This window comes from Sceloporus occidentalis, unplaced genomic scaffold (assembly GCF_023333645.1).
Source record: "Sceloporus occidentalis isolate IW3139 unplaced genomic scaffold, rSceOcc1.0.p SCAF_167, whole genome shotgun sequence".
Classification (NCBI taxonomy): domain Eukaryota; kingdom Metazoa; phylum Chordata; class Lepidosauria; order Squamata; family Phrynosomatidae; genus Sceloporus; species Sceloporus occidentalis.
Genome location: NW_028317147.1, coordinates 909783 through 928584, shown reverse-complemented (window position 1 = coordinate 928584; position 18802 = coordinate 909783). Strand labels below are relative to the sequence as shown.

Here is an 18802-nt window from a genome sequence, read left to right as displayed (position 1 = left end):
ACTCTTTGGTCTGATCCGGTCCCAATCTCTCTAATTGCATCATTAATTCTCCATGTTCCTTCATTAACCACCTCCCACCATCCAGTCTGCAAATAAAATCCCTTGCACACTTTGGTCTGATCCAGTTCCCATTTCCCATCATTAACTTCCCCGTTCCCCTCATTAAACCCCTTCCACCCTCCAGTTCTATTCTGCCCCAGTCTCTCTCTCTCATTAATTGCATCATTAACTCCCCCATTCCTCTTAAATAAACGCCCTCTCGCCATTCAGTCTGATGGGTCCCTGGTCTCTGTCTTTCATCCCATCATTAACTCCCCGAGTCTGCATATTACATAAACTCCCTCCCTCCCACCCTTCAGTCTGATCCGGTCTCCAGTCTCTCTCTCATCCCATCTCGTCCCCTCCGATCTGCATATTAAAAAAACTCCATGCCTTCCACCCTATGGCCTGATCCAATCCCCAATCCCTCTCTTTCATCCCATTATTAACTCCCCCGGTCCCCTCATTGACTCCCTCCCAGAGAATTTCTATACCTCTCTTTCTCCACAAATCCGTCTACATTATTCTGGCCTTAGAGTCAGAGGACGCGAGTCCTGGATAATGGAGTGGATATAGGGGAGAAGCAGACCAAGAAAGAAGAAGACAGAAGAAGCAAAGAGGAGGCAAGACAAGAAGTGTAACCGTGGAAAAGGAGACAGGGAGCCTGAAGTGGTAGGCAGAGAAGGTAGGCACACATTGAGAGAGCATGAAAATGAACAAGAAAGCGTGAGAGAGTGAATGAGGGTGAGCGACAACAAAATTAATTTCCGAATAAAAAGCCCTCTTAGTTTTTCTGAACCAAAATTTGTCTGGAAATGAAAAAATTGTCAGAAACATTGTTGGTCCATGTGCCCAAGTCTGAAAGTTAGTATTTACATAAAAGATATAGTTTTTGAGCATGATGACTATTCTCCTAAACATTGATGCATTTACTTACAATTTAACTCATAGTATTACATGTGTTAGGGCTTATCAAACTACAGAACTACTACATTGTTTTTGATAAATGTTGTTAACAATTGTAGTTTTACCATTTTGATTAAATGTCACACATTTTTGGCACATAGGACTACGAAAATTATCAAAGAAAAATTGATAAGTAGAATAGTATGTATTAAGATTCCTGAATTAAAAAAAAATAATAAATTAGTTATTTGTTAATATCACTCATGCATTCCCAAGAAAGAAAGTCAACTTGTGCTTTATATGTGATTAGTGTTTTTTTAGTACCAGGATCAGTTGCAGTCTAAGCAGTTACTCTCTCTCTCTCTCTCTCTCTCTCTCTCAAATTCTACCAAATACACTGAAACCATTAGGAATGTCGTCGTATATACTCTGAATTTCCAGTTACCTAGAAACAGACATCATTACTTCAATCAGCAATATGTGCTATCAGGGTTCAATCAAAAATCCTAATCCATCATGTACTTTACTTTCTCTAAATATATCGTTTGATGCCAAGCTATTAGCAACTTGAACAAAAAATGTTTTCTTCTAAAATTGAAAAAAATCTTTTCTACTTCTGCTCCACTAGAGTTGTTAGATTTATGTACATTATAGCTCTGGTGAGCTCATTTATAGTGTATGTTTTCTATGATGATAGATTCACGTTTCTGCACCTCTCTTTCTCTGTAAATCTGTCTGCATTGTTCTGGTCTCTTGGAGTACTTCTGCAAAAGGAGGCTCCACCCTTTTGTAGAAATGCTCCAGGAGGCCTGGTTAACAGAGAAGTGAACAAAAGAAGAAATACAGAGTGAGAAGTGAAAAAATACAGAAGCACGAGAAGAGGCAAGAGAAAAAACGGAGCTGTGGAAAAGGAGACAGGGACAAGAAAACGTTTGATTGAAAAGGTAACTTAGGAGACATGTGTGGCACTCCCCTGATGAGATTACAACCCCTGCCTATCCGCACCCCTGAAATACTCCACTGACTGAGATGCACACCAAAAGATCCCAGCAAGGCTGCCTACACTGCAATCATTTGGCGTCCGTGGGTTGAATAGATGCCAAGGATTGAAATGCCAGAATCATAATGCCTAACCATGTCCCTAGTGATTCAATATAACATCATATGCGTGGCCAAAAACAACTATATATTGGGGGTGTGTGCGGAAGATTCAAAAACTTTACCAGTTAAAGAACAGGATAGCACCCAGCGATGGGGACAAATGGACTACCTGACGTATACCCTGACAACTGAGTACATACTGTAGAAGTACAGGGGGTCTTGGCTTCTACCAGTAACCAATGTTGTTTGTCAATAAGTTTACATAGCTCTTGTGTCTGGAAAGTTAAAGTCTGGAGAATTGTAAGGGCATGTAAGTAAAATGTATGCATCTATAGTAAATCATGTGGAAGGAAAATCTTACTATTTACTTCATATGCCATAGCTTTCATTCAGTTGTAAACTATGTCTGTGATATCCCAAATGATGCTCCAAGAGCTGCATTATATTTCAAATCATCTAATTGGTGTTTTACCTTTGATGTGCGTCTCTGTAGGAATTCTCTTTCCTCATGTTTTGATTTTTTAATATCTTTCATTGGAGAGTTTTGATTTTTTGTTTTTTTTGCATGTATATCAAACTCTGTTACAGAATAAAAAAATGTGTTGGTTAATGACAAAGATATTACAAGGTCAAGGGAACACCGAGATCATTTCATTCTATGTGACCTCTATACTCCGTTTACAGAGTAAATACATCATAATGCCAAAAATACAACACAGCATAAAGATTTAATATTTCAAGATAATATTTATTTCTTCATGTTATCTTGGTTTGGGCATCTAGGGCTTGATTTCAGCATGCCCTTACCTTTCCCTTGGCAAATAAACCTTACGCTTTTAAATCCGTTTACTTTACCATATAAAAAATTATATTTGTGTTTATTTATCCCCACTGTTAAGTAATTTGATGACAGAATTTTTCATTTTACAAGATAAAATAAAATTTTCTAAATAATGCTTGTAGTTGATTTTGATAGGTCAGTACTGCCATCTACTGTACAAATATCAAATTTGTGGATAGAAAAAAGCTTGTAACATAAGCAAAAATACATTGGCCTCAAAATGAATATTGTACAGTATATTACAGTAAAACAAGAATGCAATTTATCTTTTAGCAGCTAGATTCCATTGTTTAAATGGGTTAATTATTAGTGTTACACAATCTCAACATTTCTCTTTCACATTCTAGCCTTATTTAAAAAAAATCTTACTAGTATATTAAGCCCCAAAATCCCTTATTGGGTACAGATAACTCCAGCCCTCAAATTCACATTAATCCCTTAAACACCAGACTGTTTATTTATTTTTGTGTACCTTTCGTAACCAAGGCTATTTTAACATTTTTGTGGTGATATTTTTTCTCTCTTGTTTAGTGTATATAGTTATATATTGGTTTTTTTTGGGGGGGGGGTAGAACAAGAAGAGCTTTCTTCAGATACCAGTTTTCTGATCATATCATCTAATTTCTTATAAAAATAAAATAATGAAAGATGGTGAAAAATCTTTTATTTCTCTACAGAACTAAGGAAAAAACCTGCTAATTGTATTCTACTATTTGTCCTGAGTTTAAAAATACTCAATGTCTTTTTTTCTCTTCAGGCTACAAAACACAATAAGTACAAGTACCGTTTTGCTATTTCAAAACCATTTTTTTCAAATCTGGTAAGCCTGTCCTCATGTCATATCTGGGACTTCTTTGAAGCCAACCAATTCAATTTTGCCCCATCAAACCATATATTTTTAGAAAAGTATTTCAAGTGCTGGTGTTTTAATCATTTCCATGCACATAAGCTTTTGTCAACTTTATTGTAGTAATTTATTCTGTGCTTTTTTTTACACAAATTGTACTTGGGTATAAATTTATAGCTCCTGGTATATGTCACTTCAAAACAACACCCCAATATGTGTTCAGCAACATCTCCCAAGTATAGTAATACCAACCCAGGTTGTCAGGTTGTTTGATAAGTAAAATGCCACATTTGGGAAGTGCACATTTTTCATCTTGGAATTTTGTCATCCTTCTGCCCCATGTCTTATTTGGGACAGAAGCCGGCTAATTCAATGTACCCCATGAAACCATATTTTTTAGACACCCTAGGGTATTTCATATGATGTCATTTTTAACTCTTTCCATGCACTAATTCTACTGCTAGTCTTTGTGGTAGTAATTTTTTGTGTGTATTTTAACTCTTTCTGTGCCATTTTTTGGAAGATACAGTGCTAATTTTAGCACTTGCTCATAAAAATGAACTAAATGTATATATTTTTGAACTTTTTTTGCATTTTGCTGGAACTGGATGGTTCACCTGATGGTGACATCACTGCATATTTTTTTGTTAAATGTTACCAATTTTTTTTAACCCCTTGGCTGCTAAGCCATTTCCCACCCTGGTGCTAAGCTGGTTTTCGGCATTTTGGTGCATCTCACGTTTAAACGCGTTTATAAGTACATTTCTTGGGAATAAACTATACAAACCATATATTGTTTTTTTCAGCACACCCAGCAGATTCCAAATATACCATTTTTATATGTGTATGTCTCATCAGGTTTGCAAAATATAGCCAAAAATGGGAAAAAAGTGTAATTTTTCACTTCCAACTCAATAAAAACTAGTTTGTAATTTTATTTTTCTAAACTCTAATATCAAAAGCTGTGCTGCTAAATATTTGTAGTAGGTAACCGGTCTAAAATAAACAGAAATTGAGAACAGTAGACTGTGTTTTTCTAATATTTTATTGCTAAAAGTTAAATTTATTAGACTATCACAAAAGACATCTTTACATTTAATGCATGGCTGGCATCAATTAAACAGCTCTAGCTGCCTGGGATGTTAAAATATGCCAACAAAACTATATATTTTTAGAAACTACACCCCCAGCCGCAGCAAATGAGGTCTTATTTGTATTTGTATCACAAATCTGACGTGCACAACAAATAAATGAATATCACACTTATAAAAATAAAAAAAAAATTAAGTTAAAAGCGCCAAGTTCATTTATGTCTTGCGCACTCCAGTCTTGTGCTACGAATACATGCAGCCCCTCATTTGATGCGCCAAGGGGTGTAGTTTCTGAAAATGTATACTTTATGTACCATAATTTAACTTTCCAGCTGTCTAGAGCTGTCTAATTGCAGGCATCACCCCTAAATGTTTTAAGACAATTTTTGACAAGATTCTCCAATCTGCCATATCTGAAACTAAAGTGGTCTAGACATCTGGGAAGTTAAATTAGGGTACATAAAGTCCACATTTCAAGAAACTACACCCCTTGGTGCTTCAAATGAGGGGTTACATGTATTTCTAGGACAAAAGTTGAGTGCACAAATAATGGTGGAATGTGTCGCTTTGGCTAGAAAATGTTTTTTCTAACCATAGCGACATGTTCATTTGTGTCTTGCGCACTCCAGGTTTATACTAGAAACACATGCAGCCCCTCATTTGATCCGCCAAGGGGTGTAGTTTTTGCAAATATGTACTTTTTGTGCCATAATTTAACTTCTTACGTGAGCAGTAATGCCACGTCAAGGCTTCAACCCTAATTACTGACCATTCACACGCCTTTCATATCTCCATTCACTCGCAGAAGCACACACCATACTTTCCATACATTCACTCACAGACGCACACACACCATTCTTTCCCCTTACAATCCCAAAGAAATGATGGTAAAGGGAGAAAAAAAAATCACTTTTACAGCAAAAATAAGTTTTGCAGTAAAAATGCAAGGAACTCCAGGGATGAGATGGTTACTCACGTACCGCACAGGCTAAATGGCTGATTTTAATAATATTTGCAGTTCATCAGGATTTCAAAAATTGTCTCCCTCTACCATTGGCTAAATTGAACCCCATGATCAAAGGGATTTTTGATCAAAGGGAAATTTAGTATCGGCCATTTTTAAAAAGGGAATGTGACTTTTCATAGCTATATGATCACTGTGGTAACATTGGCTACCACAGTGATCATTTAGCTAGAATACTTAAACTTTTTTTTCTTTTTTTTTAAGTTAAACTAGTTTATGTTTAGATAATTTAATTTGGGGGTCTCTAGGCAATTTTGATCTTTATTTATCTGCCTTTAGAGACCCCCAAATCATTTTTTTACTTTTTTTGTACATTTTTATTTTTTTTACTTAATATTTTTTATTCTTTTTTCACAAGATTACCTTTCCAATGGTATATGTTGGGGGTCTGTAGCTGCTTAGATGCCTGAGATACAGGCATCTAAGCAGCATGCCCCCATACCGCTTTAACTGACAATTGTCAGTTATTAATAAAGTTGCGCGGTGACGTCATCGCGTCATTGCTCGTGCCGTCACCGGCCGGATCGGGTGGCCCCGGTGATGCCCTTCAGTGTGAGGGGCAGATCGCTGGGGTAGGTGGTGATGGGGGTCCACAGACCTCCATAAAGGTAGGAGAGTGCTAGTGACGGCATGGTGCCGTCGTTAGCACCTGACTGGGACTGCTAGCGACGGCACCATGCCGTCGTTAGCAGTCAAGGGGTTAAACTATTTTTCTTTTTTCTTTTATATTTTACTAATCACATTGTGATTAGAAAGCTGGGTTCCATTGATTTGCATGGTTGAATGTAGTACTTCTATTCAACCTGCAGAGTTCTATCTTGGAAACTTTTATTTTTTAATGGGCGCCACCATCTTGCGAGAGGCAAAATCTCTTGCAGTAGCGCTTGTGACCGCTCTCCAGGAACTTACGAGAAAGCTTAGGAGGCAATCTTTTAAATCAGGCTTCCAAAGCTGTATCTAGTTACAAACCCCTAAATTCAGCAGAGAAGGTTGAACAGCACCTTCAATTAAGAATGTATTCACCTTCCAACAAGTTATAGAGAGAAGACCATTATTAGAAACATGAATAAACCATGACAATATTTAATATACGTACAATCAATATATTAATATTTATAGTCACAGAAATATTAGTATTGTCTATTATATTTACTATTACAATAAATTGTGATGGGTTATTAAGTGGGTATCATTTGGGTATCATTTTGGCATTGCATGCATTGGAGCATGTGCAAAGAGTTCAATTATGTCACTGGTGTAGCTGATCTACTAGGTGCTTTGCTCCAATGGTATGTTCATTACAAACCAAATTTTATGAAAACCCCTTTAAAATATTGATGGCACTCACAATCTAAGCAGATGTGGTTTGAAAGACAAGAAAGATGTGTAGCTGTATATTGTTATAATGATTAATTGCAAGAATATACAATTGCATCTTCAGTCTGTAATTAGATGAAGCACTTTGCCAGTTTAATTATATCCCATCCTTTCAGTAGTAATTAATTTGCAATTGTATGAAGAAGTGAAATGAATGACAACATGTCAATTTCTAACTCATTCAAAATACTATTAGATGTAAAGTAGGCGATTAGGCGTTAATTGTCAGTAAAATACATCTCTATGGAGGTTTTAGTTTGAGTAGTTAATTTTTCTCTTTTTGATGAAGGTATATTTTTTCCATGAATCTTATAAGTAAAGGTACCTGTTACTGCTCTTATAGGAAATGACTTTAAATTTAAATTGAATTCATATTGAATTTGCTTTAAACCTTTAAGGAATTAGAGTATGTTTTATACTTAAGGACTAAATAGTCCTCCCTTTCTCTTTAGTTGAATCACACAAATTATATATCTTTTTCAGGTCAAGTATGTCACGCACAGCGTACAATAGAACCTGTAGTCAGGTAACACAGCACGGGCAAAGTCCAATAGACAGATATCAGAGTTGACCAGCGCAGAATGGTCGAAAAACAAGCCGAGGTCAGGAAGCCGGAAGTCAGGATCGTCGTGGAATAAGCCGAGGTCAGGAAGCCAGAAGTCAGGATTGTCGTGAAGGAAGCCAGAGTCAAACGCCAGGAAAACAGGAACAGGAACAAGCCGAGTCGGTAACAGGAATCAAAACAGGAACGCTTACTGAGGAATAGACACTATCAAGATAGGTACGACCATCAGAAGGCAAAGCTGGAAGGTTTCTGAGTCCCTTAAATAGGAGGATCAATTTGGCGCCAAAATAGAGTCTCCCGCCAGTTTTCAACAAGTCAATTACGTCACTTCCGTTCCGCGGCCATCTTGTGATTGGCGAGATCCCAAATTTCTAAAAGGAGCGGTAGTACCGGCTGGCGCCACTACGTGGCGTGCAGAAGATCGAGTGCACGGAGCAGGACCGGACCTGACTCCAGCAGGCGGCGGCGGCTGCCGTGTAGAGGTGCGGGGTCTTCCCCGTCCTCGCGGCGGCGGAAGCTGTCTTGCGGAGGCAGGAGGTCTCCCTCTTCTCCGAGGTGGCTGAGGCTGCTGTGCCAAGGCGGGGGGTCTCCCCCTTCTCCGCGGCGGTTGAGGCTGCTGTGACGAGGCGGGGGGTCTCCCTCTTCTCCGCGGTGGCTGCCGATCCGAGGACCCCGAGGGACCAGCAGCCAGGTACGTAACAAAGTAGGGCTTTTTTAGAGACCTTCTGTATATAGATAAACTATCATTTAGTATGAAAAAATATTTAAGAAACAGAAAATCTTAGAAAAAAAAAACATTTTTATGGTTTTACCTACAACATGTACATAGTTAATGTATCTCTCTTTCTCTCTCTCTCTCTCTCTCTCTCATCTATATTATTACTGAAATCTCTGTGTAAACACTTCCCTGTATAAATGGAAGCATCAGGAAAGATTTGCATTAGAGTTCTGAACCTAAAAAAGATTAATCTACACAACAAATTCTATCTGGCTATCTGGCTCATGCGAGTGCATAATCTTATTTAACAAGTTATAACTACACTATTGGCTTTTTTATTTTTTTCCAGATATTCATCAATATTGACAATAATCATCAATCTTATCACACTGAATACTTATGTGGACTTAGAAAAAGAGTCCTCAATGAACTGTTATAAATAGACAGTTTATGATAATTTCTTATTTTAGGAGTGTTGTATAAGATATTATTTTATGTAGTTATTTGAGACAGTGTTTATTATATCACCCAGTTGCATTCTTACGATATTGGTAACAATTGTAATTTTTCTATGGAACGTCTACTTTAAATACTTAACACTGAGTTCCTTTAAAACAAGACCTTGCAAAATCCGGAGAAGGAAAAATCAAACTGGATAAAGGTAATGTTCTAATACATGAACTAAACAAGTTGGGGCTTGTTCCACCGAAGACTAGCTGTATGAATGATGTCAAACAAGTGTGATTTCCCGAAAATTAAAAAGCATGTAGTTGCCACATTTATTTGCTATATCAATAGGTGTGCAGAATGTAACCTTCTAGACTAGCCTTAAAAGTACAAGCAAAATAAATATATTACAATGCATTACACAGGAACCAATACAATGTTCTTGTTGACTTGTATTTTCCAATAGATTTTATGGCATTAAGACACCTTTCAAACCTTTGCACCATCTCTGTTTAAAAAAAAAAGCTGCATGACATCTGATGGATGAATCCAGTCATTGGACCCATCAGGTCTCCCAACTGTTTCCACCTACAGTAAGACTCCCTATCCTGAATCCAAGTCAACACCAAGGACTGATAAGGGTCGATAATTGGGCAGACAAAAAACATCAGATTCTATGCTTCTAAACTTTACTTGGTACGTGATTTTGTGATCTATTCATATTGTCTTGTGTTAGCTTATGGGATATACTTTTGTATTGCCCTCAGATCCCTGAGATATGGATAATTCTTTTTCACAGCAAGGACACATCATTTAAAGTGTTTACCTATACATGGTGCAGTTGTTATGGCATTAACCATTATCTACTGTCTATATAGTCTCAATACCAGTTTATAATGTACAAAGTATTGCAATGTATGAACTCTTGATAATTCAGGTTAAGTGACATTTTTTGAAAAATATTTATTTTAAAAGATAGCTGGAGCAGAGGCTGAAGACTGATACAAGAAAAACCAATGATGATTTTAATGATTACACACTACCTCTAATTTTTAAAAAAATTTTCCCACTGCATGGTAATGAAACATTTTCTTGGCTCGGTTTACATGAAAATGTATCTGCGCACAAATGCTATAGAAGACTTCCTCACACTTTTTGCCCTCCTTCAAAATGCAATTAGCAATTCTGTGGGGTGTATTTCCTAAAACCAGAGTGGGCTGGTAAGTGAACAGACGCCATGCAGGACTAACCTGAGTGAGTTCCTCTGGTAAGAAAAGCTTAGTTTAGAGATTGGATTGAAGTACAATAAGAAGAATAACCACATGGTGGCACTGTGAGATAATTAAATAAAAGTAAACTGCTGGATCTTTATTAATAAAGAATAATATCTCTAGAATTATTTAACCATTTATAAGTATGTTTAATTAAAATGGTTAACGACATTAGATTTGTGCCTTCTGATTTGTGCATTTGCACGAATATCCAAAAACAAGGTGGGGCCCCCAACAAAACAAATGAAAATGCAAGAACAAAACGTCTGAACATTTGTTTTACATTTATTCATCCATTTGTCAATTTTAGGGCTGTTTCAGCAGGCAAAATTGGGAAAGGACTGATCAGAGGTAGCTAAAACAATCATGGTATAAAGTGAAGGGAGAGTTTTATTGGTTGCGGCTGTGATCGGTGAGCATTATGGGTTATGAATTATCATTAATGTGTATTAATGAGGTAGGTAGCCCCTAAATGTGGGCATAGTTATTCCCATACTATCTGGCTGGATGTGTGCCAGCATCTGCCCATTTCCCTATTGCTCCTGCACCTTTTTGGGTCAATTCATGAAAATGGTCCAATTTCTTTAAAAAAAAATTCAGTCTGATACCATTTGTCTGGGTGTGTCTTTCTGCCAGTGCCTGTCTATACAGCTGCTGTTATGTTTTTATGTTAATACAACATACCGCCTGCTATATCCACCCGCTGCTTTTAATTGCGTTCAAATATATTTTCAGGTGAATTGTTCATCACACAAGTTACAAGGGGCCATCGTCTAAGGTTGCAAGAACAATGGTTGAATCTTAAACGAGAACTCCACTTTTTGGACATTGTAGTCCCTGGAGTACATAGAGCTGTTTATTTGGTTAGTGTTGGCTGAAATGAGGTGCAGGAAAATGTACCAATTTTTTATGGTTGTTCCTGGTTCCCTTCATGTCAACAGGCTGCTGTGTTTTCTTCCTTCCTTCAGTGTCTCTTTTACCACCCAGACTTCTGTGCAAACAAGGCAGCCATTTTGACATTAAGTGCTCCTTGCATGAAGACATACATTGGCGAAAATACACACACGTTTATGTAAATAGAATCAGGCGCCATTTGCTACTTTGTGTCTGATATCCCTGTAGTCTTTCCAGCTCTAGAGTCTACCAATTAATGCAGAGAATAATGTTATGTAAGATTTCAGCTATAAATTACCAAATAATTGTAATAACCACCTAGTACTGAAGCTGGTTATTGAGTCAACAACAATTGAATATAGAATCCTACTCAAAAAGTTACATCCCTTCCCATGAACCCTGTTAAAATATAATGGAAGTAAACTACATCTTAAATTAAAGTCTATGCTGCTTTTACCCTGAAGGAATTAACTAACACTAATTATATCACTTTCAAAGAGAATTTCTAGACATCTCATTCTTTTGATATAGGTAATTAATTTTCATGTTCTATACTTTTATTTTTGAAAACTGAAGCCCATGGCACTTGATGTTTTGCAACATTGCTCATTGGTTCTCAGTAATTATTTTGTTATTCTTTCCATGTCATGCTCTATTTTTTCGAACATCATTATCTATTGGTTATAATATTATTATAATAATTATGTAGTCGTATGCATGTTCTTGTAAAATCATGTACGCCTTATATACAAAACTAAGGAGTATATATTTTGTGACACCTTAAAGCCTCACTATATATACACATACATATACAAATACATACACTCACATATACATACATGTATACACACATTTTCCCTCTCTCGTTATCTGTGCAGCTCACACAGTTCTTCATCTACCTTATCTCAAACAGGGCTCTGTCTTCACTATAGTTTACACTTTCTGTGGAAGCTGATGTAGTCCTGCTGCCCAACTACCCCAGACAGAGCCATCTTTAATATTAAGTGGATCCTGGGAAAGCATTTGGTTGCCTCCCCCATGCTCCTTCCACCCCAACACCCAAAAAACTTCCAAAAAACAAAGGTACATTGACTCTGCAGAGACTATCATAGTCAGTGCTGCCCTCCCTAATTCTTACCCTAGCGTGACTATGCTTTAGATGTTCTCATGTCACACATGCAGGACAGAGGAGGAGCATAATATTATGTCACTTGCATAGCAAATGAATGGTGTGGGTCCGTCGAGTGACCCGAAATGGATGTGCAAGTCGTGATCAGGACCGGCCTTAGGAGTTTAGGTGGTCTGTGTGGGACACCCCCGTCGTGGCCCCTCTCCTGTCTGTCTCCTCCTTCACTGTGCTACAGCTCTCTTTTCTCCCCTCAGGTAGTTCATGTAGAACTGAATAAGACGTAAAACCTTGTATTTGCAGGTATAGAGCAACTGGAAATCACATGTAAACTCAGCACTAAAGGTATAGATCAAATAAATAATGCATGGGAATTGCAGATATAGATCAAGGTCACACGCCCCAAATGCCAGCTCTGTCACACAAATTGCACACATAGGACTTGGGCCAGCACCCAGATTGGATGCATAAGACTTGCCAATATTTCCCCAAACAGCCTCCATGTGCCATACTTGCCCCCAAACAGCCTTCTTGTGCCATATTTGCACCAAACAGCCTACCTGTGACATCTTTGCCCCCAAACAACCTGTCTGTGCCATATTTTACTTTTAATACAAACCAAAGACACTTGATGATGTCTACAAGTAAATAATATCTACTTGTTTCATAATTGACAACAGATATTAAAAGTCATGTTCCTTTGTTTCTTGCTAAGAACATACAGTATATCTAATTATATATCCCTAATTATACCTAATTTAATAAATAATACCTTACAAAAAGTTTTGTCAACTTGCATGTTTTATGCTCTGTTGTGTTGCCTTGAGACCACGTCACCATTTTATATTTCTGTTTCTGTCAGGCCCATGGGAGAGAGTCCAGGTGCAGGTTTGTTATCTGTTGAAGGCTTCTGTGCAGGGTGACTACTGTTCACCAGTTATTAAGCCCTCAGGTTTGAGCAGCCATGTGCAGAACCCTTACCAGTTCTGGAAAGTGACATGTTTTAGTATACACTGCAAACAGAAATGCACAATCCAAGTCATAAGGCAAATACAGGATACAAGCAAGTTGCAGCGTGACACAGCAGCAAAACAAGCTGAGGTCAGGGTCACAGGCCAAGCAGCAAAACAAGTTAAAAGTTCAGGTCAAGGTCATGGGGCACAGTAGCAAAATGAGTAAAAAGCAAGAAGCAGGATACCAGTAGATCAGCACTGGGCGTAGCAAAGGCTGGTTAATATAGTGCTGCTCATTTGGAAACAATACAAGGAACAGCTGTGGAAAATATGTTGTCCAGAAGTGTCCTGCAGATTCAGGGCAGGTAATCTTCAAACTCAAAACAGAGACTCCTGTTGATACAATGCTTAGAAACATCAATTCTGAGTTCAATTACCGATAGGATCTTACAATTTACTTCAATCATTTTTTTTATTTCCCTCGAGGAATGGTTACTGGATTGACACTTATATGATATTATCTTATACCAAATATTCGAGAAAAAACCCTTTAAAGAGGAGGATATTTTGTCTTAATATGCAAATATAGTTTTCCCAATTCATACGTAATACAGTTTGGTAGACTAGAAAAGTAATTTATAGATTTCATTCCTTAGGAACAATATTTTGCATACTTTATGGGTGGCATACTTTATGGATTATGCATTCGGATTTGTAAAAAATTAACAAATAGTTTTGTACATCCTCGACAAAGCTAACGAAAACATTAAATCTCTTCATAGCTAACTCATCTATAGCTGGCAAACAAATGAACAGATATAATGTTTTCGCTAGTTTCACTGGGGATTGCCCTCATTTTCATAAGATCTAAGAAACAATTTTTTTTGGGACGATTGCCAGCAATTACAAAATGTTGCTTTATCTCAGGTAATACAATGTTAAGCCAGCTATCATTAGCATTTTTGGCAACATTCCTAAAAAAGTGGTTTAGGTTCATAGTGGGTATAGGTGTTAAGAATTCAAATAAATTTAACCCCTTAAGGACAATGGGTGGTCACAAAACACAAATTGCATTTTGAGCCCGTACATGTACGGGCTTTGTCATTAAGGAGTTAAAAGGTGCTGCTTATTAAGTATTAGCAGATGCAAACTCCACAAGAAACAATCAATGCAAGATATAGCTATACTAAAAAAATCCTCTATAGACATGCAAGGCTTATATTATAATTTTATAACAGGTTTTATTGCAGGCACTGCATGTGTGCATTACACACTCCTCCCCTTCGCCTGTGTTATTTTTTTCTATGCAGCAGGGCACTGTCTCACATACTGCCCCCCCCCTTCTCCCTGCTCACTGTCACCATGGACTCTACATCTGCCAAGAAATCAGTGGATATAAGAAAATAGCTGATGAAGGTAAGAAAGCAGGTAGGGAGGCAGATACAAGGCAGAGGGAACAGCATCGACAGGGCAGGGGATAGAGAGGGAGACATGTTTTTGGTCCCCGAAAGCCCTCAAATTTTACCTGAAACAAAATTCATTGTCTGAAAACAAACTAGTAAAACACCAAACAAAAAAATTGTCTGAAATGATTTTGAACCTCGTGCACAAATCTGTTATGTGTTGTCTTTATCCACTGTTACTTCATACTAGGGAGATAAATGCATAGTCCCTTCTAACTTATCCTGCAGTTTCAAATAAAATGTTGCTGTTGTATTGTTGTTGTATTTTTCTGGTAACTAAAATGCTTTCGTGTGTACAACATTGAAACTTCCTCAATAAACTGTCCACATACAGTTTGAATAGTCCAGAATTAACACTATTAATTCTAATTAATTACTTCCTCTGGTATTGACCAAGAAATACTTTAATTTTGAAGATAAGTAATGGGCCAATAACAAATTACTTTTTGGCTCATTTTTGGCCCATTCATTTTCGGACAACAAATATATATTATTATTATTTTCAAAAAAACTGGATCCCTTAAGACGATCCTTGCTCCAAGCGTATTACCTAAACAAAATATATGCCCAAATCCACATATGTTTTTAGGAAGTAAACCAAAAGACTTCCACAAATTGCTATATAAATGTCTGCAATACATCTTTATTAAATCTAAATTCACAAAAAAATACCTATGAGTTCTATAGTATTGATGATAATAATACTCAATATAGTTATTGTTATATAAAAATTGAGTGTTATGGGGTTTTGCAATGTAAATTAAGAACTTAACATAAACTTTTTAAAGACGTATTAAGAAATGGGTTTCAGAAATCTAATTTATATAGTGATAAAATAAATGATTTTACCAAGAACAATAGTGCAGTTTTTGCTTTGTTATTACTATTATTATTATTATTGTTATTATCTTTTATTTATATAGCTCCAACAGTATACGCAGCGCTTAATACAATACATAAGTTCAAGGGGTATGACAACGCAAGAAATGACAGACTAAGACAAATCAATACATTAGGTGGCGAGAGCCCTGCTCACAAGCTTACAATCTTGAGGGAATAGGGTGACAAACATAGGGCAGAGAGAAAGGGTGAGAGGTAGTGTGGTGGTTGTATCAATGGTATGCTTCTCTGAAGAAGTGGGTTTTAAGATGTTTCTTGACTGTTGGGAGGGAGGGTGAAAGCTGAAGGTTCCTTGGAAGTAGATTCCACAGATATGGGGCAGATCGAGTGAAATCTTGCCTTCATACTTTTATAGTGACTTAGTTGATTTAGTAAAAATAACTGTAGCTTTTAAAAAAAATGTATATTAGTAGAAGAGATGTTTGGTTAAAAAAGTAGCAGACATAAGAATAAGAATATCCTGCCCTAAACTCTTTTCTCCTTAATCCATCTTTATTTTACATTGTTTTTATTGTTTTTTTTAAAAACATTTTTATTATACAGAAAGGAAAAACATTAGTCAATGGTTAGGATGTCAAACATAAATAATATTCTTTTGTGTTTTACAGAAAGAATAAAATGAATGAAGTAAAGCAAATGGAATTAGTGGCTAACAGGGCCACGGGATCTACAAAATCATGGGATATTTGGATACATGACTTAGAAGGTTAAATAAACAATATAAAATTACGCATGCATCAGAAAGGGGTGAAACTCCCATGGGGAGAGAGACACCATTGAGGGAATTAAACACATCTAATGAAAATATCAGAAGTAAACACATCATTCACGTTTTTCACATATTTATCCACACCAATAACAAAATTACCACCAATGTTTAAGATAAATTAATAAAATTATTATTTTTTTTATCTTTTTTTTTTGATTGTCAATCGGTTACAAATTTATATAAGTGAGAATAACTTTAATCCATTTTTACATGGATTATGTATTCAAACTACTGTATGTAATGTACAATTACATCAATTGGATACATCTATAAAGCAGGCTGGAGGCTTTTAATAAAATGTAGTTTCTATTACTTTTACCATTTAGTTTGGCATTTAAGAGGAAATCATAGGAGTAAAAAAATGTTTTTGTGTTTTTACCATTCTATAATCATGGGATTTGAATGAATGGGCTACCTAATGGTGACAGAGGCCCCTAAAAAATTGGCATAGCTTAATGCACAGGGCACATGCATGAGTGTGGGTGAGTGCTCTGTGATTGATTGTCTGTATGTTGGGGTGTCCCCAGGGGATAATTGGTGCCCTTGGCAACTGCCAATTTTGAAAGCATGAAGTTACGTGGTAAGTGATGAGTCTGGATTTATGGATCTGGCAGCCATCTTCCCTGCTGTAAGGGCTGAAGTGGACAGAGATGGTGGGAGGGCCATTCACAAGCAATTTGCTTAATTGTTCCCCAGGCTGTGATGCCTATGGGGCCTTTCTAGTCTGGTGGGGCTGCTGGCAGGATGGAATCCTGACACATTGACACTGTTCTTTCCTATCCTAGTTTGCATGATGCCTCTTTTCTAGTAACTCTTCCACTCTCAATTGGTGTAACCTAGCTAGTTTTTTTGTTTTTTTTTAATAATATTTATTAAGATTTTCAAAATTATACATATCAAAACATTCCTTCCATAGTTATCATTAGAAAAAGGAGAAATATATTTTCCATAGTTTCATAGGAATTTTATAGGAAAGTAAAAAAAACATTATAATCTCAATTACCAACTTTACATATAGTGTTCAAGTTGTTCATACATACATCATTCATTCAACTATCACATATACTTAGGGATAAGCATTACATTACATTAGGCGAATGGATTCCCACGGGGGAGCATCTAGTCTCTTTTATCACTAAAAAAAAAAAGGGGTCCTAAAACTGAGCTAGACCCTGGGAAAACCTAGCTCAGTTTTAGGACCCCTTCTGTTCTTACTTTATAATACCTTTCTTGGCTAAGTACATTTAATTATTTGGCTTACAGTACAACCTTTATGCAGATAATGCTTACTGTAGATATAGCTTTTCTCCATTGTCACTAATTGACTTTTCTCTGGTTTCTAGCTGGATCTTTACACAATTTCGAATGCCTAATCTTTCCAAAACTGGACTTCTTATGTTTCTTCCTTCCACTAGTGTTGCTTTAACAGTGTGCCTTAATGTCAATTGTCTACTGATTACCTTTTCCCCACATGCTCTCTGCCTTGTTGTCATCATTTGATTCTGATCCTAATTTACCCCTCACATTAAATCTGTTTTAAACACATCTTTGCCTTCATGTTAGAACAATTGGGCATATTAGCCCCTTCCTAACACAATCTGCAACTAAAGCTCATGTTCATGTACGGATTAACTCCTGGCTTGGATACTACAACTCTGTCTTATCTGGTCTCCATCATACTCCTCTTGCCCCTTACAATCTATCATTAATGCTACTGGCAGAGTTATCTTCTTACACAGATGTATCTTCCTTACCCATATGCTTATACCTCTCCTCTGTCAGACTTTTCACTGACTGCTCGTAAGTGTCATGATTCAATTTAATATTCTCTCCCCTATTAAGCTGTTCATAGCAGTTCCAATATCTCCTCACTTATCTCCAAATACACACCCGGCCTTTTTGATCATCAAATAATCTTTGCCCTCTGCTCTGATTTCTACTCTTGCATGTATACAAAACATATCAAGGGCTGTCCCTACCTTTTGGAATGCCGTACTCCATTTTATTCCACTCTCCCCTAGTCTTCCCAAGAAATCCCTTAAGACCGATTTCTTTAAGGAAGCCTATAAACCCATTATCCTTGCTACTCTCAACTTACCTCTGCCTCACTCCTGCTGTTTGTTGTGTCTTAGTGATAATATTTATTAAGTCAATGGTTGCAATGAGATTCATGTACGTGGCTCACCTTTTTTTAGATTGTAAGCTGATTTGAGCAGGGCCCTCTTTACTTTTTTATTTACCCATTGTACAGCACGGTAGAATATGATGGTGCTATATAATTATTAAATAACACCAATAATAGTGTGATTTATTTAAAAAAGAAACAAATACTATTTTAATCAAGTAGTTTTTTGGCTCTCAAATAAAACATTGGTTAAAAGAAAATTGTTTTCTTCTCAAAAGGAAAGGGAATTAATATAATCATAATTTTAAAATGTAATAGTATATTAATACACATGCACCCAGTCTA

At 36.7% G+C, this 18802-nt stretch overlaps 1 protein-coding gene across 1 annotated transcript in view; it reads right to left on the bottom strand.

Moving 5' to 3' along the window:
- LOC149279408 (follistatin-related protein 5-like) overlaps nucleotides 1-18802 on the bottom strand; it is a 283960-nt gene that overhangs the window by 246685 nt on the left and 18473 nt on the right. The window contains exon 2 of the mRNA XM_089501225.1: nucleotides 2519-2625. Coding sequence (XP_089357351.1) covers nucleotides 2519-2625 — 107 coding nt within the window. The remainder of the gene's footprint in view (nucleotides 1-2518; nucleotides 2626-18802) is intronic.